Raw genomic sequence first — 24210 nt, forward strand, 5'->3', positions numbered from 1 at the left:
ATTTAGTTCGATAAATCAATAAGGCCGATAAGTTGGGAAATGATATCACTTATAGTGTGTGTTATTAATTATAGAAGGAAACTGTGTCCTAGTGATCTAGGTTGAGAATGTCCCCAAGAGGAGCTCATAAGGATTGTCATGTTAAACCCTGCAGGTGGACTTAGTCCGACATGACGATGAAGTTGAGTGGTACTACTCTTGGAGCTAGGTATTAATTAAGCGAGTTGTTAGAAACTTAACTTAATTAGTGGATATTTGTTATCTTAAACACAGGGAGACTAACATACTCATAATAAGAAGGAGCCCAAAATGTAATTTGGGATTGGTGCGGTAGTTCAATAATAGTTTTTTAGTTGAATGAATTATTATTGATGAAATTAAGTTGTGTGTTCGGGGCGAACACGGGATGCTTAATTTCATCGGGAGACCAAAACCAATTCCTCCTCTCGGTCCCTATCGTAGCCTCTAGTATATAGAGATTTATACCCACCGCATACCCACCTTCTTACCCATCCAATGGGGTCGGCCAAGCTAGCTTGGAAACCAAGCTAGGAAGTGGATGAGCCATGTAGGTGGCCGGCCAAAGCTTGGGTCCCAAGCTTAGGTGGCCGGCCACTAGAATATTAAAAAGGATTTTTATTAAAATTATTTCTTATGTGGATATCATGATTTTAAAAGAGAGTTTAAAAATTAAAAATTTCCTTTTATAACTTTCTACAAAAGATTAAGAGAAGAGATTAATTTCTTTCCTTATTTGTAGTTTAAAAGGATGATTTTAATTTTTGGTAAAAAACTTTCCTTATTTGTAAATCATCTACATGTTTAAAAGAGAGTTTAAAATTTGAAATCTTTCCTTATTTGTTGTTTAAAGGAGGATTTTAAATTTTAAGAAAACTTTCCTTTTTAACCATGTTCATGATTTAAAAGAGAGTTTAAAATTAAATATTCTCTTTTATAAGTTTCTACAAAAGATTAAGAAAAGCTGTGATATCTTTCCTTATTTGTAGATTAAAAGAGATTTTAATTTTTAGAGATAACTTTCTTTTTATCCACATGTTAAAAGAAAGATTTTAATTTATTAAATTTCCTTTTTATAAACCAATCATGAAGGGATAAAATTATTAGAGAATTTTATAAATTTCCGGAAGCAAATAAGGAAGTTTTAATTGGTGTTTAAAATTCTATTTGCTTGGAAGTTTATTGTCGTGGCCGGCCATTGAATTTTGAAAAGGAAAAATTGTTTTAATTAAATAAATTTTCCTTTTTATTGGCTAAAGAATTAAGGAAGTTTTTATTAAATTTTCCTTATTTGCCAAGACCAAGGATTATAAAAGAGGGGGTAGAGAAGGCTTCAAGGAACGACTCTATTCTATTTTCTCCCTCTTTTCCTTGGTGTGGTCGGCCCTATTTCTCTCCTCTCCTCTTGTTGGCCGAAACTTATCTCTTGGTGGAGCTTTTGTTAGTGGCCGGATCAAGGAAGGAGAAGAAGGAGAGAAAGCAAGCCTCGTTTCTAGCATCCCTTGGAGCATGGTGGTGGTGGCCGAACCTCTTCATCCTAGAGGATGTTTTGATGGCCGAAACTTGCAAGGAAGAAGAAGGTGATTGGTGGTTTCTCATCTCGGAAGATCGTTGCCCACACAACGTCCGAGGTTAGAAGAGGAATACGGTAGAAGATCAAGAGGTCTTTTTAAAAGGTATAACTAGTAATTTTTCTTTCCGCATCATACTAGTTATTTTTGGAAATAATACCAAATACAAGAGGCATACGATTCTAGAGTTTCGAATTTGTTTTCGATATAGTGTTCTTTTGTTTTTCTTTCCCTTGTGATTTGATTGTTCTTTTCGGTTAACCTAAAGTTATTTTAGGAAATTAAATATTATCTTTCCATAAAAGGTTTTGTCTAGTCGGTGGTGGTTGCTCCCATATCCAAGAAGGTCGTGTGCCTCGCCACGTCAATACTGGGAACCAATTATGGAAATTAATATTTAATGGAATTAATAACTTAAGGTGATTTGGGTCGAACGTGTTAAGTTCCGCAGGAAATCCAAGTCAAAACCTAAAAGAACAAATAGATTAAGTTTTGGATCAAACGTGTTAAGTTCCGCAGGCGATCCAAAATTTAATTTAAAAGAACACATGGTAGCTAGGAAAAGGTTCAGACCTTTGTACAAAATTTTTGTACAGTGGAACCTCTAGGTTTTCCAAGTAGCAACCAACAATTGGTATCAGAGCTAGGGTTTTGCCTCTGTGTATTTGGTATTAGTTTAATTATGCACATGTCATACATAATTTAGGCAGGATAATAGTAGGATGTGCTAACTTTGTAGATGCAGGATCCAACTATTATGGCTTATAGTTATTATGTGTGTGATTGGACCCTTGGACATGTCAAGGGCATTTTATTGTGTGTGCATGATTGTATTATAAAATACAGCATGAGCTATATTTAGTTTTATTAGGATTTTATTTTTGATCTAGATACATGTACATTCCTTTTATGGAATATAGGATCAAAATATAAAATTATATTTATGTCGCGGATCGAATCTTGCAAAGCGTGGAACCTTCTAAGGACCAGAGGCGCGACAGCTAGACCCGGTGGCGGTGGCCAAATATGGCGGCAGCTTGGGATGACAACACACGGAGGACAACTAGAGATAAAAGCCATAATAGTTGAAAATTAGATTTTCTATTTATTGCTTTTATATTGTGCTGTGTGTGCATGTTAGTTTACATATTTAGTAGGCTAGCATAGTTAAAATTCCTCATTTATAAATAACTAAGTGGGAGAGGGATTTTTAAGTAAATCCCATGGTCTCCATTACTGGTTTGTAAGTGATGCAAACAAGCTTGCGCGTTGGCTCTGAGTGCCTTCCTCCATAACGGATGAGCTTGTTTGTGGATCACTAGAACAGACTTCCATTTTTGGATGACTATAGGAAGTTAATTAAGAGCGTGTGATCTTCCCCAACGGAAGGGGCATAATCTTATTAATGGACTTAGTGTCAAGTAATGGTATACACTTAGACACATCTAATAGTATCCTCCCCATCGGAGTCACTGCTATTATTTGTGTGACCAAATGATACCAACTATTAATTTTATTTGTCAAAAAGTTAGGTTGATAAGATAATAAAATTAATGGGTTAAAACTCTCCTTTTACAAATATTGAATTTGTATACGCCCACACTAACGTGGCATGCAAAATTCACGGTGTTTGAGGTGTTGGTGAATTTAAATAATATTGTTTGAGGAATCAATATTTTTTTTAAATTCAAAAGTTTTTGACCAAATATTTGATCAAAGACAGATCAACTATTAATTTTATTCGTCATAAAGTAAAGTTGACGAGATAATAAAATTAATGAATAAAATCTCCTCTTCGATTTTGTATACGTCCACACTATCGTGGCATACAAAATTCATGGGGATTTTTAAGGAGTTGATCTTGACCAAGTATTTTTGTGATTCTTAGGATTTAAAATGTTTGTCAATCCCCTAGTAGTCATACTATAAGAAAGACTTAGTAATCCCAATTGTAACAATTGGAAATAGGACTTGGACATTAAGGTAGACTGTCTTCTTAGAACTAAGAACAATATATGTGTATTTAATTCATTAGTTGAAATATGTTTAGTGGTGTTATCTACCAGAACCTGGAGTGTAGATACAGATGCCATTAATCATGTCCGCAATTCATTGCAGGGTTCCAGGAAACCCAACAACTAAATGAAAATTAAAACACCGTCCACATGGGCACTACTGTAAAAATGGTAGTTGTTGCAGTGGGAGATGTTTATCTTTTGATAAGAATAAAACATGGATTTTTGAGTAATTGTCTTTACGCACCAAGTTTAGAAAGAACTAGTTTCTAAACTATTTAAAGAACTTGATATTCTGCCTCTTTTAATAACAAAGTTGTTATTAAGAAAAAGAGGGAAGTTATCTGTTCTGGTACGTTGGTTGGCAATTTATAAATCCAATAACTCTCACGATGCAACAAATGGAAATTAGTAACACATCTTCTAACTTTAAGAGAAAGTAACCTTCGGAAATGAACCAATTATATCTTTGGCATCTAAGGCTAGGTTATATTAACTTGAGTATGATTCATTGGTAGCTGATGAACTTTTGGGTTCATTAGTAGTGGAAATCTTTCCAACCTGTGAATCTTACTTGGAAGGAAAAATAACCAAGAAGCTTTCAAGTCTAAGGGGTATGGAGTCAAAGATATGTTGAAATTGGTTCATTCTGATTTGTGTGATCCTATGACTATCCAGACAAGAGGTAGTATTGAATATTTCGTCTATTTTATAGACAACTATTCAAGATACAAATAAATTTACTTAATGTACCGCAAGACTAAGTACTTTGATTAGTTCAAAGAGTACTAGGCTGATGTGGAGAAACGACAAAGTAAAAAGACACTATGGTGAGATCATAGTGGCAAGTACCTCTTGGGAGAATTTAGGAGTCACTTATCAGAAGTAGGGATTCAATCCAAACTAACTGCATCTGGTACACCTCTACAGAATGGTGTAGTAGAAAGAAGGTATAGGACTCTTATGGAAATAAGTAGATTGATGATGAGTTATTTTACCAAATTCATTTTAAGGATGTACTCTGGAAACGGAAGTGAACATAGTACCTTCCAAAGTCAGAACTCTCTACTCATATAGAATTGTTGAATAGGCGTAAGCCTATTTTGAAGCATATTCGGATTCGGGTAGTCCAGCACATATGCTGAAGAGAGACAATGATAAGTTGGACAGGAATTCACTTGTTTGTGGGTTATCCTAGAGAAATGAAAGTAGGTTTATAGTCTTAAAAATCAGAAGGTCATTGTTAGCATCAATGACCGATTTTTAGAAAAGGACTATATAATAAACCATGTGCCCATAAGAAAACTTGTTCTTAAGGAAATAATAAAAGACATGTCTAATCTAGTACCAACTGTACAAGATGAGATACCACAAGGAAACTGCAACACGTATCACAAATGATACACAATTGCAGAAAGTGTCTTGTCGTAGTGGGAGGGTTGTTAGGCAACCTAAAAAGATTCATGATTTGGGAGAGTTTTTGGACTTGATCCCTGGAGGACATGAACCTGATCTCCGGACATATGATGAAGCACTCCAAGATAAAGATGCAGCATCTTGGCAAAGAGTAATGAATAAAAGAATTAGAATATATGTATTCTAATAAAATCTGGAAGCTTGTAGAACTACCAAATGGTGTAAAAGCCTTTGGGCATAAAAAGGTCTATAATAGGAAAAGAGGGATAGACAGGAAGGTAGAAACTTTCAAAGCAAGACTAGATGAAAAAGAAAACTTTTTCACTGGTAGCCATGCTTAAGTCTATCCGGATTCTTTTATCTATTTGGTAAGTGGATGTCAAGACAGCATTCCTTAATGGAAGTCTTGAAGAAATCATCCATATAAAGCAACCAGAAGGGTTCATTGCAAAGGGCTAAGAGCATCTTGTGTGCAAGCTCAATCAGTCTATCGACTGATACAAAGCTTCAAGGTCTTGGAACATCCAGTTTATCAAAGTAATCCAGACATTTGGATTCATTTAGTAACTGGATAAGTCTTGTGTATACAAAAGGTGTGATGGAAGCGTGGTGGTATTTCTTGTACTATACCTAGATAACATTTTTGGTAGTTGGAAACAATATCAAAATGTTGTCAGAAGTAAGGGTATGGTTGTCCAAACAATTCGATATAAAGGACTTGGGAGAATGTATATATTCTTGAGATCAAAGTAATAAGGGATCGCAAGAAAAGAATATTTTACTTATTCCAAGCTTCATACATCGGAAAAATCCTTGCTCGTTTTAAGCATGCAAAACTCCAAGAAAGGCTTCTTACTTTTTTAGGATGGAGTAACTTTATCTAAAGATATGTCTCTGTAGAGATAAAGGAAATAAAGGCAGTTCTTTATGCTTCGGCTATCGGAAGTCTAATATATGCTATGCACGAGATTAGAAATCTGTTTTGCCAAGGGCATAGTTACCAAATATCAAAGTAACCCTGGACAAGGACAGTGGACTGCAGTAAAGCATATATTGAAGTACCTTAGAGGCACTAGAGATTATATGCTAGCTTACAAGGCAGTTAATTTGGTCCTAGTGGGTTGCATGGATTTTGGCTTCCAATCGGATAGGGATAATAATAAGTCAACCTCGGGGTTTTGTGTTTACTTTAGGAGGTAAAGTCATAACTATGGAAGAGTGATAAGCATAGGTGTTTTTCTGGACTCCACCATAGAAGCTTAGTATATGGCAAGCCTCTGAGGTAGCCATAAAAGCTGAATGACTCAATAACCTCAAGATAGACTTAGATATGATTTCTGGTTTGTCCAAAGATTGTTACAATTTATTGTAATAATGTTGGTGCAGTAGCAAACTCGCAAGTAAACACAATAGAGCGCAAGTACCGCCCAATACGAGAAATCGTATAAACGAGGAGAAGTTGTTGCTGCCTAGATTGCATCAGGTGATGACCTATAGATCCTTTCACTAAGGTCCTTAAGGCAAGAGATTTTGATGGGCATGTTGAAGGGTTGGGAATCAGATGTATAACAGTAGATATGGCAGCTTAGTCTTTTAGTATAAGTGGGAGATTGTTAGAGTGTATACTAAAAGCCTAGCTTTTGGTATAAACATTTATCTAGAAATAAGAATCACATTGGTCAAATGTCTACATATGATAAATGTAGTTGCTCAATTAATTTATATTGTAGATAACATGGTGTGTGGTGTCACATACAGAAGATCATGTTATCGGTTCCTTATAAATTATAAACAGTAGCTCACGACCAAGATGGAAAGGAACAAACCATTGGAAGGTCATAGTGTAATTAAGTATTAGTTTATCTTAACTATATAATTACACTAGTACACTTAGAGTGTATTGAGTAGGACCATTTGAGGTCGTTCCTTTTATACTGACTTTATAAAGGAACAAAGACCTCAGTTATTATGGAAGTGTGTGCTCTTAATCATAATATAATAACAAGCACATATATTTGATATTTATTTCTTTAATTTATCAATGGGTGAGATTTAGTTCGATAAATCAATAAGGCCGATAAGTTGGGAAATGATATCACTTATAGTGTGTGTTGTTAATTATAGAAGGAAACTGTGTCCTAGTGATCTAGGTTGAGAATGTCCCCAAGAGGAGCTCATAAGGATTGTCATGTTAAACCCTGCAGGTGGACTTAGTCTGACATGACGATGAAGTTGAGTGGTACTACTCTTGGAGCTAGATATTAATTAAGCGAGTTGTCAGTAACTTACTTAATTAGTGGATATTTGTTATCTTAAACACAGGGAGACTAACACACTCATAATAAGAAGGAGCCCAAAATGTAATTTGGGATTGGTGCGGTAGTTCAATAATAATTTTTTAGTGGAATGAATTATTATTGATGAAATTAAGTTGTGTGTTCGGGGCGAACACGGGATGCTTAATTTCATCGGGAGACCAAAACTAATTCCTCCTCTCGGTCCCTATCGTAGCCTCTAGTATATAGAGATTTATACCCACCGCATACCCACCTTCTTACCCATCCAATGGGGCCGGCCAAGCTAGCTTGGAACCCAATCTAGGGCCGGCCAAGACCAAGTGGATGAGCCATGTAGGTGGCCGGCCAAAGCTTGGGTCCCAAGCTTAGGTGGCCGACCACTAGAATATTAAAAAGGATTTTTATTAAAATTATTTCTTATGTGGATATCATGATTTTAAAAGAGAGTTTAAAAATTAAAAATTCTCTTTTATAACTTTCTACAAAAGATTAAGAGAAGAGATTAATTTCTTTCCTTATTTGTAGTTTAAAAGGATGGTTTTAATTTTTGGTAAAAAACTTTCCTTATTTGTAAATCATCTACATGTTTAAAAGAGAGTTTAAAATTTGAAATCTTTCCTTATTTTTTGTTTAAAGGAGGATTTTAAATTTTAAGAAAACTTTCCTTTTTAACCATGTTCATGATTTAAAAGAGAGTTTAAAATTAAATATTCTCTTTTATAAGTTTCTACAAAAGATTAAGAAAAGATTTGATATCTTTCCTTATTTATAGATTAAAAGAGATTTTAATTTTTAGAGATAACTTTCTTTTTATCCACATGTTAAAAGAAAGATTTTAATTTATTAAATTTCCTTTTTATAAACAAATCATGAAGGGATAAAATTATTAGAGAATTTTATAAATTTCCGGAAGCAAATAAGGAAGTTTTAATTGGTGTTTAAAATTCTATTTGCTTGGAAGTTTATTGTTGTGGCCGGCCATTGAATTTTGAAAAGGAAAAATTGTTTTAATTAAATAAATTTTCCTTTTCATTGGCTAAAGAATTAAGGAAGTTTTTATTAAATTTTCCTTATTTGCCAAGACCAAGGATTATAAAAGAGGGGGTAGAGAAGGCTTCAAGGCTAACGACTCTATTCTATTTTTCTCCCTCTTTTCCTTGGTGGTGTGGCCGGCCCTATTTCTCTCCTCTCCTCTTGTTGGCCGAAACTTATCTCTTGGTGGAGCTTTTGTTAGTGGCCGGATCAAGGAAGGAGAAGAAGGAGAGAAAGCAAGCCTCGTTTCTAGCATCCCTTGGAGCATGGTGGTGGTGGCCGAACCTCTTCATCCTAGAAGATGTTTTGATGGCCGAAACTTGCAAGGAAGAAGAAGGTGATTGGTGGTTTCTCATCTTGGAAGATCGTTGCCCACACAACGTCCGAGGTTAGAAGAGGAATACGGTAGAAGATCAAGAGGTCTTTTTAAAAGGTATAACTAGTAATTTTTCTTTCCGCATCATACTAGTTATTTTTGGAAATAATACCAAATACAAGAGGCATACGATTCTAGAGTTTTGAATTTGTTTTCGATATAGTGTTCTTTTGTTTTTCTTTCCCTTGTGATTTGATTGTTCTTTTCGGTTAACCTAACGTTATTTTAGGAAATTAAATATTATCTTTCCATAAAAGGTTTTGTCTAGTCGGTGGTGGTTGCTCCCATATCCAAGAAGGCCGTGTGCCTCGCCACGTCAGTACTGGGAACCAATTATGGAAATTAATATTTAATGGAATTAATAACTTAAGGTGATTTGGGTCGAACGTGTTAAGTTCCGCAGGAAATCCAAGTCAAAACCTAAAAGAACAAATAGATTAAGTTTTGGATCAAACGTGTTAAGTTCCGCAGGCGATCCAAAATTTAATTTAAAAGAACACATGGTAGCTAGGAAAAGGTTCAGACCTTTGTACAAATTTTTTATACAGTGGAACCTCTAGGTTTTCCGAGTAGCAACCAACATAGTCAACCTAGTTAACCTTGACACAGGGGAAATTGCACCAACAAGTAGAAGAAAAAAAGACCTCCTCCCTCTACGGTCTTGGCTCCCAAGTAAAAGTTGTATATGATCTTGTAATGACTCATAGGCCTAGGAGTCATCTCAGTGGATCATTGCAGAGGAGAATTACACCAACAATCTCCCTAAACGGATAATTACACCTACAATCTCTATACATTGTCAAATATCAAGACTCAAGCTTAGCCAACTCAAGCTTAGTCAACCTTGACACAGGGGAAATTACACCAATAGGTGGAAGGAAAAAGACATCCTCCCACTAAGGTCTTAGCTCTCAGGCGAAAGTTGTATATGATCTTGTGATAACTCATAGGGCTAGGAGTCATATCAACGGATCATCTACTAGAGTAGAAGCCTTAGAGGAAGAAAATCAAAATTTGAAAAATCAACTCTCGACAAACCCAAATAAGATATGAGCAAATTGGACGAGAAATGAGAGAATGCATGGCTCAAATGAGTCAAATGTCACATGGTTTTGACTCTCAGGAGACTCAAGACTCTCACGATACTAATATGTAGCTAATTGAGAGGTGTGTTGACCATTAATTTTTCTTTTTTTTTTATCACTCATAAAACATGTAAAATAGATCTATTAATTTTTATATTAAATTCATTTCTAATTGTATTACATTTTGTTAAGAACATTATAGATAATAATATATTTTATATATCACCATCAACAAATTTTTAACTGAATGTGTAACATAATTGTGTAGCTAATGTATTTTTATTTTAATATTCACCTTGTTTAGTTAAATTTAATTTGTTAATCATAATTCTAATGATGTACAATTAATTTTTTCTTATTTTTATTAATAATCTATCATATTATATTTTCGGTAAGATTGGATACTACTGGTTAATTTTGGAGTGAGATTTGATGTGTTCACTATAAGGTTTATTATCATTGGTAATGTATTTGGATTTATTAGATTAAGATGTTTATTAGTTAAATTTGAGATATTTATTTGTTTGATTGGATTGAATTGAATTTGAAAACTTGTTGGTTTAGATTTGATATGTATCGTTTGGTAAGTTGTTTGTGTGTATATGTGGATTTGTAAATAAGTTGTGACATTTGTATCATTTGTATTGTGAATGTGTTGGATTGAATGCTGAGTTGTGGTGTGTAATATTCCATGGTTTATGACGGTTACATGTTTGGTTCTATCATTGGCAAACATGGAATATGTAAAAATATGATACATGGAATATGTAAAAATGAAGAGGTGCTGCGAAATTTTTTTTTAATTTTTTTTATGAAATTTAACGAAAGATATGTAATATTCTGTTGCTAATTAGCATCGTATAACTATCCATCACTAATCAGTGATAAAATTAAATTATCTATTGCTAAGTTTAGCGATAGATTTTTAATTCCATCGCTAGAGATATGATGGAATAATAAATTTTGTTTATGAATTTAGTAACAAAATTTTAGTTTTGTCGTTAATTTGCGACGGAAGTTAACTTTACGTCGCTAATGGTAGCGACGAAATTAAATTTTCCATCGCTAAAATTAACGATGGAGGGTTAATATCTGTTGCTAAGTTTAGTGATGAAAAATTAATTTTCATCACTAATTTGTAACTAAAATTCCATCACTAAATGATGTCAGCGACCCGATTTTCTAGAGACGGAAATAATCGGTCAATATTTGGGAATTTACTATAAAATTCTCTATAAAGTATGTCCTTGCCCCAACTGGATTTTGAACTAAACCACAAGCTGTATATTATAGTTAAAGGTGATAATCCTCATCCCGAGGACCCTCGAGGACGGTTGATGTCATCTAAAAGGAAAATAAATCATGAGGATTTCACTGGTGGCATTTTACATGACGAGTTACATATACTAATAATTAATCCCATAATTTATTATGGTAATCTTACATGTAAGTTAGCCAACCTGTGGGACGAATCCATAAGTTATATATGATAGTAAAAAGTAGAATTTATTATCAAGTGATCTCACACGGTCGGATTTATAATTATTTATTATGAAGTAAATCACAAAGTTATAGCTATCCGGTATAAAAAAAAAATCCTTAATTTTATAAAATTTGAATTCTTATCTTATAGGAAGAATTAATTCAACCCTATCCATACCCACAAGTTGTATACCTTCTATATGAACTATGTATCGCCCAGATTGGCGAACGATGAGGAGAGCCTCTTTCAATCTTTTCTTTCATGTCACGTGACAATTTTCAAGTGCTAATAAAAATATTCGGTTTATGAAATTTCTTGTTTACCAAACTTTCAAACGAACCACGTGAAAGTGATGTATCCGTTTCATTTGTTTGACACGTGTCCTTTCTCTTCCCTCACAATCTATTCGGTCAGATCGCATTAACCCTCTAACCCGAATCCGAATAATACAGATTTAATGGGCTTGTGGGCGACCCGTCTCCGGACTTACTTTGCCAGGTGACAGTCCGACACGGCACGAAGTTTAAAGGAGAAGAGCGACACGGAACCAAACGCAAAGAGAAGTTATTTGGGTCGGATATTTGGACGCGGATCCGTGTTCTTTCTAAATCCCTCGCCCTCCAACCGATCTCCTTCCTCGAGCGATCGATCTCAGAGGAAACTCTCGTTGCTCTTCTCCGTCGTTCCCTTTCCTGCCGCCTTCCGAATCCCCGGCGATTCAATTCCGTTGGAATTGATCGATTTCCTTTCTTCCTTTCTCTGGAGTTTCCATTGTGCAATTTCGAGTCTCTCTCGGATCGGGGTTTGCGGAGTCGTGGTGCCGCAGAGACATGTCCAGAGGTTCGTCTGCGGAGAAGGAGCCTGACGATCTCAACTCCGAGTTCGTTGAGATCGATCCCACGAGCGATGAAGGAGGTGTTGAAAGAAACCCAACTCCTTGTAAACAATAAAATAAAATCTAAGTTTGTATTGTGCAAACCTAATTTGTTCATTCGATGCTGCAGTATAATGAGGTCCTAGGAAAGGGCGCTTTCAAGACCGTGTATCCTTAATTATTGATTCTATGCTAAAGTTGTGTATTTGTTCCCCCTTCTTGTATTGCGTGCGATCTTTGATTTGGCATCAAAAGCTGGTTGGAGTCCTTGACGATCGAGGGTGATCCTTCAGGTACAAGGCTTTTGATGAATTGGAAGGGATAGAGGTTGCTTGGAACCAGGTGAAAGTGGTGGATTTGCTGAGAAACGCCGATGACCTGGATAGGCTCTACTCCGAGGTTCACCTGCTGAAGACCCTGAAGCACAAGAACATCATCAAATTTTACAGTTCATGGGTTGATGCCAAGAACAACAATATCAATTTCATCACTGAGGTCTTTACATCAGGGACCTTGCGCCAGTCAGTACTTCCTGCCAGCCATTTTCACTCTCTGAGGAACAATCAGATTGGCTTTGCTAATCTAATTCCTAACATTGTTGATCAGGTATCGAAAAAGACATAAGCAGGTAGACAAGAGAGCATTGAAAAAGTGGTCAAGGCAAATTTTGAGTGGGCTTCTCTACCTCCATAGTCATGATCCACCAGTTATCCATCGAGATCTGAAATGCGATAATATATTTGTGAATGGTAACCAAGGGGAGGTGAAGATAGGTGACCTAGGATTGGCTGCCATTCTTCGCCATGCTAACTCTGCTCACACTGTTATTGGTTAGTGCATTACTTAATTTGACCGTATAAAACTATGGTATAGATCATTCATCATTTATCATTCTATTGCAGGGACGCCAGAGTTCATGGCTCCAGAACTTTATGAGGAAGAATACAATGAGCTTGTAGATATTTATGCATTTGGCATGTGTTTACTCGAGTTGGTGACATTTGAGTATCCATATGTGGAATGCAACAATGCAGCACAAATATATAAGAAAGTAACTTCGGTGAGTTTACCAAGCATTCTTTGCGATATAATATGTTAGTACTAAACACTAAATTCTATTATGGATTACTTGATTTGTTTTTCTATGATCGTCCGTGGATGTCTTTTGAAAACCTCAAGAAGGTTTATTTGATCTATGAACTTTTGAGTCCTTGTTTCAATCTCAAGTTCCTTGGTGATTTAGATTGTTTGGATCCCTTTAAGAGTGATCATAGGTTGTTTTAACACTAATATAAGCAAATGCTATAATCAAGATGCGGAAAATCATTCATGCAATAAGAAATCTTCAACTATATATCAAAATCTTACACTGCTAGCAATAAGTAAATGATAACATGAACGATAAAGTACATAAAGAAAACCGTAACTGCACTAATTAAGAAATAAATGGTAATGAAAAACACAAATCTGAAATCCTAAAAAACTGTTAAGAAGTATCCTCCACTTGATGTACTAGATTTTAACCCACTTGATCCTAAAATAGCTTCCACTTGAGGTCTTGAAGTAGCAAGTGAAAAGGGTCAGTAGGGAAAAGTGAGCAAGTTAAGCGATATGGTGAATGTGCATGGCATAAACAAGAAGGATTGACATGTTGAAAGTGACCAAGGTTGCTTTAAAAAAGTTCAACTTGGTACTTTGACTCTTCATACTTGAACTTATGCATGTTCATGATAATTTAGCTGTTTTTCATTTTGATGACATCAATTCATCCAAATCATGTATTTGCATCCTTCAGCTGAGTTTCGCATTTGAACTCCTAGTGAATCTATGTTCACGAAACTTAGTGCGCATACATTACTAAGAAACTAATTATTAAGAGATAGAAAGTCATTCTACCAATTCATAATTGCTAGAAAACATTGCCATTGATGATAATTACTTGCTTTTTTGTATTGTCACTGGAGTTTTTTTATTTATAATAAATAACACTATTTAGCTTTATGCCATGATCATAATATAAACTATATCTCAGGCTCAGCTATTCTATCAACTGATTCTCTGTTTGCCTCTCTCTGATACATCTAGTTTCTCACGTGTAGGGAACGAAGCCTGCCTCATTAGCAAAGGTAAAAGATCCAGAAGTCAAGAAGTTTATTGAACAATGCATTGCCAACGTTTCAGAAAGATTATCTGCCAAGGAATTATTACAAGATCCTTTTCTCCAATTGGACTCAGAAAATGATCTCACCCATGGACCAACTTCAAATCAACCAGGTAGAGAAAAGCTCTGACTAGCTTCATCATGGTTACACTATTTCCTTGATATTTATGAGATATGCATTCTCTGAGATTCTTTTGCTCTCTCTGTTTTGATAATTGTTAGATTGAAATGCAGATAATTGTGGCCAGTCTAATGCAAGTCCAAATTCTGACCAGGCCGAACAAGGTTCAAGTGGTGTAGATTTTACCATGGAAGGTCAACGCAAAGACATCAATACAATTTCTTTGAAGTTGCGCTTTGAAGATTCTACAGGTTCACGAGCGTGTGTTTTATGAGTTGAGTCGTGGATTAACATTATGATCATTCTTAACATAATTATTGTCGACTTGTTCCAGGTCAAGTTCGGAACATTCTTTTCCCATTTGATATTGTAGCAGACACATCTGTGAGTGTTGCAACCGAAATGGTGGCAGAATTAGACCTCACTGATCAAGATGTCACAACCATTGCATCAATGATAGATACTGAGATACAAGCCTATTTTCCCGATTGGAGGCCTTTTGAGAATGGAACAGTTTCAGACAGCAATGAACATGACTCTGAAGCTGAAGATCCATCAGGTAATTTCTGTCTGGAGCGTCTTCCTTCTGGTCGAAAATACTGGTCTGATTCTCCAAAGGCAGCTGGTGCAGACTCACCATCATCCTTTGCACAATCAAATGCATCTATTGAGTTGATTTCATATGGAAGTCAGGATATATCTGTTGAGTTTTATGATGGGAACGATGACTCCTTTCTTAAAAACCAAAGGGAATATCACTCAAATACTTCTTCTCTGAAACTACAGAGAAATTCCCTACATTTTAGTGATCATGATGAAAACAAAGTAGTTATTGGTCCATCACCATTATCTATATCAAATAAGCAAGCCTCTAGCAACAAGATAAACGAAAATCATGAACAAGCAGTTTTCTGCACTGGATCTAAGACATGTAACTTTGGTTCCAAGTCGGAGCAGAACAAAGAAGACCATAAGCAATTGCATGAAACATCAGAACCTTTGGAGTCGGAATATATGCAATCCCTTTCTCAGAAACTAGAGCAGCTTTTGATCGAACAACAAAGGGAGCTTCATGAAGTACAAAAGAAGCATGAGATTGCCATAGCATATGTGTTAAAGGAGCTGCCTCCTGAGCAACATGGTATAGTTCTAACCCTGTGTCACGCAAAAGTTACTTATCCCAAGAAGAAAACATAGTTGTCTTGGGCTCACATGACCATGTCATCGAGGCTAGGTGATTATCATGTAGAAGCTCGAATGGAATTAACCACTGTACCTACAACCTCACTGACTTGTCTTATTTTGCAAACACTGTTGCATTATGAGTTTGTTAATTTTTCTTCTTCTTTTGTTAAGGAATCAACTCAGTTTTGAGCATGCAAGTCAGTTGTTTGAAAGGATGTCATTTTTCTTCTATCCTTGAAAAGTAATCTTTATCTTGTTTTCTTATTGATGCCTATCAAGTGTAGGAAGAAATGATGGATTTATGTGTGATTCTGGAAATGAATTATGTCTACTTAGACTTAAGAACACTCACATTTGCATCTACGTGGATTTTAAATCTAAGACTTTGGTAATAACTTCTAATGCTCCTATCAACCGAGTTAGAGATCTAGCAATGGTTGGACAATTTCCAGAAGGAATGACCATTGCCCATTTTTCCGACAATGACACAACTCAACTCATATATGAACCTGTAAATGCAATAACAATAACTACTTGCTGGTCAATCCAGTCTCACTTCCTGGTAGCTAAGTGCACCAGGATGTTTGTCTCTTGGTGAATGGCTAATGGCTTGAATGCCTTAACAACTGAATCTAGAAACTAAGATGCAGTTGAATTGATGGGTAAATTCTCAATGCAAGTTGCATTAATTTGATTAACCAAGTCAGATAGCATTGAATCTGAATGGCAAGTCCGGTCCGATAAAAGTTTTCCATCGACCGCTAGGATAAATCGGGAAAGTGCACATGGAAATTTATCCTAACAGCCAATGTTCTCAAGTCCGTTATCCATTAAAAAGAAAAATTCCTAATAATACGTCACATCTGAATGTCGAACTCTAAATCTTGATCTATCATTGAAAAATGCTAGTTAAAGATGTTTTACTCATTAAACTATTTTAGGCATCATTTTCTAGCATGACATGGAAAAACATGAATGTAAAACTCTCAATTATCACTTTTCTTCAACAGGTATTTATATCAAGTATTCTAGAAAGTATAAATGAACAACACCGGAAGGCTTATAATTCCCCAAGACAGAAGAATTCTCTCCTACATCTGAACATAAATGATTCTCAATCTACAAACAGAGAAGGAGCATATCAGACTTAAGCTACCACACAATACTAAAAGGCTAAAATAAAAAAAATAATAATAATAAAATTTTAAAAAAAAACAATCTTGTCCAAATGGTATGCTTGAAGAAAGGAACCAGATTTCGACAAAATTAGGTCGAATGCATAAACAAGGTATAGTTTCAATAAGACATGAACTTTAAGTTCATTTTATGGATCACTGTGGCAAATATAACCAAATTCCAGATATGTGCTTTCTCAAGTGGTAAAAGAAAGACTTCCATGGTTTAAGGAAATCATGTATGCAAGCTAGTTAATTCATGGCAGAGACAATCTAAAGTAGTTTTTTTTTATTATTTTTTAACAGAGCATGAACATTACTTCATTTCTTCCAAAACGTCAGGCGCAAATAGATATATAAGAATCAGCAAGCAAACAAAAACCCATTCATACATAATTGTACAGAAAACATGCTTCCCTAATGGAGGTAAAAGATGTTATCTTGAGATCATTTAGTTAACGAGAGAACAAGAGAGCGAGGACTTCCCCAAATTGGCAACGCCATTAGAGATTGCAGCAATCTCTCTTCTTTTTCGTTGCACAAAGATTCCACATAATCGCAGCTCTCTGAGAGCTTCCGAAGAATCGTTTCTTGAATCTCTACCTAAAACACAAAAGGGTTGGTAAATCAGTAAATTTGGAAATCAAACCCTAACCCTAGCCCTCAGAATTTCAAAGGATTACGACTGTTTGGAATCGCCCCCGTACCTGAGAAAGTAGGTCATCGACTAAGGACTTCTGGATATCTTCTCCAGGATCCGGATGCGGAGGCTCGGCCACCGCCGGCGAAGCTTCCGGAGCAGCTTCGGTCGGCATCGCGGGGGTGAGATCGACAGGACCTGACGAAAGGGGCTCCAGAAGCTCCAACTCCCTCCGAAACAGATCCCGGAGGTGGAGGAGGCACCGCCGCCGTAAATCACGGCGGCACCGCCTCTGCTCCGCCTCCGAATCCCCTGCTGCGCTCGTGCCCGCCTCCGCCTGCACTGGATCCAGCACGCGACGGCGGCGGCGGCGCTTGTAGATGAAGCCTCTGTCGTTGCAGATCTCCCACTCCCCGTCGCCGGAATCGGACTCGGAGGCTACATCCATAAGCCGGCGCCAGCAGAAGCAGAACCCAAAGTGCGAGAGCAAGAGAGAGAGAGGGAAAGCCAACGAAAGGGAAGAGGGAGATTCGAATTTAACTTCGACTGAAAATCAATAATTTTTTCTTTTAATAAAGGTCAATAAGATTGATGGATGTTTTTACCTTTCTAAATATCATTTCAATATTTGATATGGCCTTGGAATCAGACATCTATTTTAGATTTGTAAAATTAAAATAATAGGCACCGATTAGAATTTTAAATAGACAATTAAATAGTTATTTTGAGTAAGATTAAAATTAACTTATAAGTAGGGGCGTAGCTATATAAGGCTCAGGGGGTATGGTCACATCTCCTGAAATTCAAGGAAAATATTAATACGGTGGGAAAAAAATAAAAAAAATATATAGTCATAAATTTTGAAACTTTCTCATCTTTTATCAAAAAATTTCAATTAAAACCCTTTCAACCTAACCCATTTTCCTTTTTTCTCAAGTTAATTTTTTTCTTTATTCATTTTTCTTCTTCCTCCTCAAATCTCGAACTTTTATTTTCCTTTTTTCATTTTTTTTTCTTCCTATAATTTCTTTCATATTCTTTTTCTAACTCTAATTTTACCCACAAAATCTTTTGCAACATGTCGCTGCCGTTATAACCCAAGTCACTATCGTCGGACATCGATTGCTACCATCGTCACTGTCATTTGTTGCATGGTCGTTGTCTTCACTTGTCTAACGTCGTCGCTTCACCGATGCTCCATAAAAAAATACCTTTTAATTGAGGTGAAATTTACTTAATTGATTTCTTTCGCTTAGTCGACACTGTTGTTTGCTGCCAACATCATCGTCATCGTTCGCCGACTCCGTTGCTTTGCCCCTCCTGAGTGAAAATCCTAGCTACGCCACTGCTTATAAGGATATCATATAGTAGAAAAGTAAGGATTTATTCTTCAACTACTGTTCTTATCACAATAATACATGTGGTATAAATCACATATTACAGTACTAAAAAGGGCGCATATTTTCCATAAAAATTTAACATCGTACAGATTTTGATCTAGACATACTTAATGTCTAATCCTGAATTCAACATATGAATTCCAATTTGGCTTTAAGCAAATTCGGTAAATAATGGGTTCATTTACTCCAATCATTACATAAATAATCTCATCTTTACACAATTATCAAGATGACTTTAATTTATGAATATGTCTCTATTCACAGTTACATAAACTGTCTCATAAGCAACGGTCTTACCTCTATTTATACTTAACAAAAAGAGATAATTATCTATGTAAGTGGACCAATCGTAATATGTCAATATGCTTATCGAGACTTTATTAAAATGTAACAAAGACATATACACTAAATAGATCATGACATTTTCATTTATCTAAATATTTTTACAATCAGTTACATTCTTCGAAATCCCAAAGACTTTACAAGTCTTTGAAATGATTTTTTAGTCAATGGCTTAATAAAAGAATCTGCAAGCATATTGCATATAGGGATGTACTCGAAAACTATTTTTTTTCTTGTTAACAATATTCATTGCAAAAATATACTTAATTTCTATATGTTTGTCTTTGCTGTGATATTTGGGATCTTTGGAAAAAAAAACTATAGCAACTTAATTGTCACAGTACACTATAATAGGACTCTCACTGTCCTAAGTGATCTTCAAATGCTTCAGGAACCTTCTTAATCAGACAGTGTCTTGCACAGCCACTGCACAAGCCACATACTTAGCTTCCATTGTTGACGAGACTACTAAGTCTGTTTCTTGCTATTCCATGATATGATACTACCATTCAGCAAGAAAGTATAGATAAATGTGGATTTGTGTAGCCACTTAGGCTCATATTTGATCCTTGAAAACAGAGGTAATAATTTGTTGTCTCTTTGAGATATATGAATATTCTTTTCACCGCTTTTCGATGTCTTGATTTTGGGTTTGACTGGAAATGACTAACTAAGCTAACAACATAGCTTATATCAGGACGAGTATACAACATAGTGTATACTAAACTACCAATAGCACTGGCATATGATTTTTTTCTTCATTTTGGCTATTTTTTCAAGAGTCTTAGGAAACATATTTTTACTCAAAATAGTATCTCTCACTACAAGTGCATGTTCAATGTTGTAATCTAACATATTGAAGTGTTGTAGCATCTTAGTGATATAAGCTTCTTGAGACAAACACAAAAGTCTTTTTGATCGATCTCTAATGATCTTCACTTCTAAGATGTACTCAGCTTCTCCCATATCTATTATGTCAAATTATGATGAAATCCACAATTTGACTTTTGTCACATACTTTATGTCACTTCCAGTTATTATCATATCATCAATATATAATGATAAGATGACAAACTTTCCTTTTTCCTTTCATAGGTAAACACAATGATTCTCATTGATCATTTCAAAATCATAAGATAAAATAACTTCATTAAATCTTATGTTCCATTGTCTTGACACTTACTTTAGCCCATATATAAACTTTTTAAGTCTACATACTCTATTCTCTTAACCTTTAGCAATCTAACCTTCTGGTTGTACCATAGAGATTTTTTCGTCAAGATTACCATTAAGGAAAGTCATTTTTACATCCATATGATGTAATTCCATGTCAAATTGTGCTACTATAGCTAGGATGACATATATTGACACAAACTTCACAACTGGGGAGAATGTCTCTATTGGTGTGGTTTGCATTAACGGTCTAACTCGGGTTTTGATGAATGATAAGTAAATTAAGTTAGGTTTTGTTGTGATCTAACTACTTAATTGTTAGAATGTATACTAAAAGCCTAGCTTTTGGTATAAAACATTTATCTAGAAATAAGAATCACATTGGTCAAATGTCTACATTTGTGATAAATGTAGTTGTTCAATTAATTTATATTATAGATAACATGGTGTGTGGTGTCACACACAGAAGATCATGTTATCAGTACCTTATAAATTATAAACAGTAGCTCACGACCAGCATGGAAAGGAACAAACCATTGGAAGGTCGTAGTGTAATTAGGTGTTAGTTTATCTTAACTATATAATTACACTAGTACACTAAGAGTGTATTGAGTAGGACCATTAGAGGCCGTTTCTTTTATACTGACTTTATAAAGGAACAAAGACCTCAGTTATTATGGAAGTGTGTGCTCTTAATCCTAACATAATAACAAGCACATATATTTGATATTTATTTCTTTAATTTATCAATGGGTGAGATTTAGTTCGATGAATCAATAAGCCCGATAAGTTGGGAAATAATATCACTTATAGTGTGTGTTGTTGATTATAGAAGGAAACTGTGTCCTAGTAATCTAGGTTGAGAATGTCCCCAAGAGGAGCTCATAAGGATTGTCATGTTAAACCCTGCAGGTGGACTTAGTCCGACATGATGATAAAGTTGAGTGGTACTACTCTTGGAGCTAGATATTAATTAAGTGAGTTGTTAGTAACTTACTTAATTAGTGGACATTTGTTATCTTAAACACAGGGAGACTAACACACTCATGATAAGAAGGAACCCAAAATGTAATTTGGGATTGGTGCGGTAGTTCAATAATAGTTCTCTAGTGAAATGAATTATTATTGATAAAATTAAGTTGTGTGTTCGGGGCGAGCACGGGATGCTTAATTTTATCGGGAGACCAAAACCAATTCCTCCTCTCGGTCCCTATCGTAGCCTCTAGTATATAGAGATTTATACCCACCATACCACCTTCTTACCCATCCAATGGGGCGGCCAAGCTAACTTGGAACCCAAGCTAGGGCGGCCAAGACCAAGTGGATGAGCGTTGGTGGCCGGCCAAAGCTTGGGTCCCAAGCTTGGGTGGCCGCCACTAGAATATTAAAAGGATTTTTCTTATGTGGATATCATGATTTTAAAGAGAGTTTAAAATTAAAAATTTTCTTTTATAGCTTTCTACAAAAGATTAAGAGAAGAGATTAATCTCTTTCCTTATTTGTAGTTTAAAAGGATGGTTTTAATTTTTGGTAAAAACTTTTCTTATTTGTAAATCATCTACATGTTTAAAAGAGAGTTTAAAATTTGAAATCTTTCCTTATTTGTTGATTAAAGGAGGATTTTAAATTTTAAGAAAACTTTCCTTTTTAACCATGTTCATGATTTAAAAGAGAGTTTAAAATTAAATATTCTCTTTTATAAGTTTCTACAAAAGATTAAGAAAAGATTTGATATCTTTCCTTATTTGTAGATTAAAAGAGATTTTAATTTATAGAGATAACTTTCTTTTTATCCACATGTTTAAAAGAAAGATTTTAATTTATTAAATTTCCTTTTTATAAACCAATCATGAAGGAAAAAATTATTGGACAAATTTTTTATAAATTTCCAGAAGCAAATAAGGAAGTTTTAATTTTTGTTTAAAATTTTATTTGCTTGGAGAATTTATGTGGTGGCCGGCCATTACAAATTGAAAAGAAAAATTGTTTTTAATTAAATAAATTTTCCTTTTCAATGGCAAAAGAATTAAGGAAGTTTTTATTAAATTTTCCTTATTTGCCAAGACCAAGGATTATAAAAGAGGGGGTAGAGGAGGATTCAAGGCTAAGGACTCTATTCTATTTTTCTCTCTTTTTTCCTTGGTGTGGTGGTCGGCCCTTCCCTTTCTCTTCTCTCCTCTTGTTGTGGCCGAAATCTATCATCTCTTGGAGCTTGGAGGATGTGGCCGGATCAAGGAAGGAGAAGAAGGAGAGAAAGTATGCATCCCTTGGAGCTTGGTTGGTGGAAAATTCTTCATCCTTTGGAAGTTCTTGTGCTTGGCCGAAACTTGAAGGAAGAAGGAAGAAGGTGCCTAGGTGGTTCTCATCTTGGAAGATCGTTGCCCACACAATGTCCGAGGTTAGAAGAGGAATACGGTAGAAGATCAAGAGGTCTTTCTAAAAGGTATAACTAGTAATTTTTCTTTCCGCGTCATACTAGTTATTTTTGGAAATAATACTAAATACAAGAGGCATACGATTCTAGTGTTTCGAATTTGTTTTCGATGTAGTGTTCTTTTGTTTTTCTTTTCCTTGTGATTTGATTGTTCTTTTTGGTTGACCTAAAGTTATTTTAGGAAATTAAATATTAGCTTTCCTTAAAAGGTTTTGTCTAGTCGGTGGTGGTTGCTCCCATATCCAAGAAGGTCATGTACCTCGCCACGTCAGTACTGGGAACCAATTTTGGAAATTAATATTTAATGGAATTAATAACTTAGGTGATTTGGATCAAACGTGTTAAGTTCCGCAGGTGATCCAAAATTTAATTTAAAAGAACACATGGTAGCTAGGAAAAGGTTCAGACCTTTGTACAAAATTTTTGTATAGTGGAACCTCTAGGTTTTCCGAGTAGCAACCAACATTAATTAAGTGTGCGGGAAATCCAACTAGGTCAACGGGTCAACCGAATAGCTAGTACGAAATTCAGCTAGGTCAAAGGGCCGACCAGATAGCTGGTACGAAATCCAGCTAGGTCGACAGGCCGACTGAATAGCTGGTACGAAATCTAACTTGGTTGACGGACTGACCGGATAGTTGGTACGAAGTCCAGTTAGATCAACGGGCCGACCGGATAACTAGCACCAAGTCCAGACAAGTCAACGGACTGACCGAATGTCTGGCAAACTGGTAAGTTAAGGTAAGTTATTGGAGGAGAGTGACCAAATGAGGGTGTGTCCCGATTGAAGGGATAGTAGACGGCGATCCAATTTAGGTCTATTTGGGATCCCTAAACTGAGACCTTGACTAGTTCCTGGTCCTGGAAGGACAGAAACTAATTACTACTCTATATTATTATTAAATTATTCTAATACTTGTTTTGCAGGGTATTTTTAGACTAACATTATTTTGCAGTGCAAATAGAAGAAAATTGCCTTTGATGAACAGTGTCTGAAGGCACCTTCAATCAGTGAAGGCGTTTTCAAACTGTTCATAGAAGGCGCCTTCCACAGGATAAACTTTTGGCATCGCAGCGGATAAGTGTCGGGTTGTTTGGGATCAAACTTACCTCATTGGAGGTGTCTTCCATGCCTTTTATAAGGCTGTCTCGAGAAAGCATTGAACAACAACTACTATACGAGGTACTACGCGTTCTTTTGAGGTTCTGATTGCTCCAGACTCCTGCTACGACTCTACTACAAAGCTGCTGCGCCCAACGACTGCTCCAAGGACTTTCGATCATGACTGGCAGACCGGCATCGACACAAGCGCTCCCACTTCAATCTTTAAAGTGTCGGTATTTTTTAATTATTACTACAAAAGGACAAGTGCAATGTGTTGCACTTGTTTAATTGTCTTTGTACTTGATTT

General features: G+C 35.6%; 2 protein-coding genes across 2 annotated transcripts; one reads left to right on the plus strand and one right to left on the minus strand.

The window, feature by feature from the left end:
• The first annotated feature begins 12234 nt into the window (after positions 1-12234).
• Positions 12235-15865, plus strand: LOC122023839 (probable serine/threonine-protein kinase WNK3). The gene is made up of 7 exons (XM_042582217.1): positions 12235-12335; positions 12461-12688; positions 12774-12997; positions 13070-13227; positions 14267-14441; positions 14563-14700; positions 14784-15865. The coding sequence occupies exons 1-7, from the start codon at positions 12289-12291 to the stop codon at positions 15644-15646; spliced, it is 1833 nt and encodes a 610-aa protein (XP_042438151.1). The 5' UTR covers positions 12235-12288; the 3' UTR covers positions 15647-15865.
• A 1268-nt stretch (positions 15866-17133) lies between these two features.
• Positions 17134-17990, minus strand: LOC122023840. The gene is made up of 2 exons (XM_042582218.1): positions 17517-17990; positions 17134-17412 (listed from the first exon to the last, which is right to left on the minus strand). The coding sequence occupies exons 1-2, from the start codon at positions 17895-17897 to the stop codon at positions 17257-17259; spliced, it is 537 nt and encodes a 178-aa protein (XP_042438152.1). The 5' UTR covers positions 17898-17990; the 3' UTR covers positions 17134-17256.
• Between the last annotated feature and the right edge of the window lie 6220 nt (positions 17991-24210).

The sequence above is a fragment of the Zingiber officinale genome, chromosome 9B, assembly GCF_018446385.1.
Source record: "Zingiber officinale cultivar Zhangliang chromosome 9B, Zo_v1.1, whole genome shotgun sequence".
Classification (NCBI taxonomy): Eukaryota; Viridiplantae; Streptophyta; class Magnoliopsida; order Zingiberales; family Zingiberaceae; genus Zingiber; species Zingiber officinale.

Bases quoted from the DNA above. Each gene is read 5' to 3' on its own strand.
- LOC122023839 (XM_042582217.1), top strand. From the start codon at position 12,289: ATGCTGCAGTATAATGAGGTCCTAGGAAAGGGCGCTTTCAAGACCGT. The intron at 12,336-12,460 runs GTATCCTTAATT...GTGATCCTTCAG, and splicing joins AAGGGCGCTTTCAAGACCGT to GTACAAGGCTTTTGATGAAT. The intron at 13,228-14,266 runs GTGAGTTTACCA...TCTCACGTGTAG, and splicing joins TATATAAGAAAGTAACTTCG to GGAACGAAGCCTGCCTCATT.
- LOC122023840 (XM_042582218.1), bottom strand. From the start codon at position 17,897: ATGGATGTAGCCTCCGAGTCCGATTCCGGCGACGGGGAGTGGGAGATC. The intron at 17,413-17,516 runs GTACGGGGGCGA...TTTGTGTTTTAG, and splicing joins TCGATGACCTACTTTCTCAG to GTAGAGATTCAAGAAACGAT.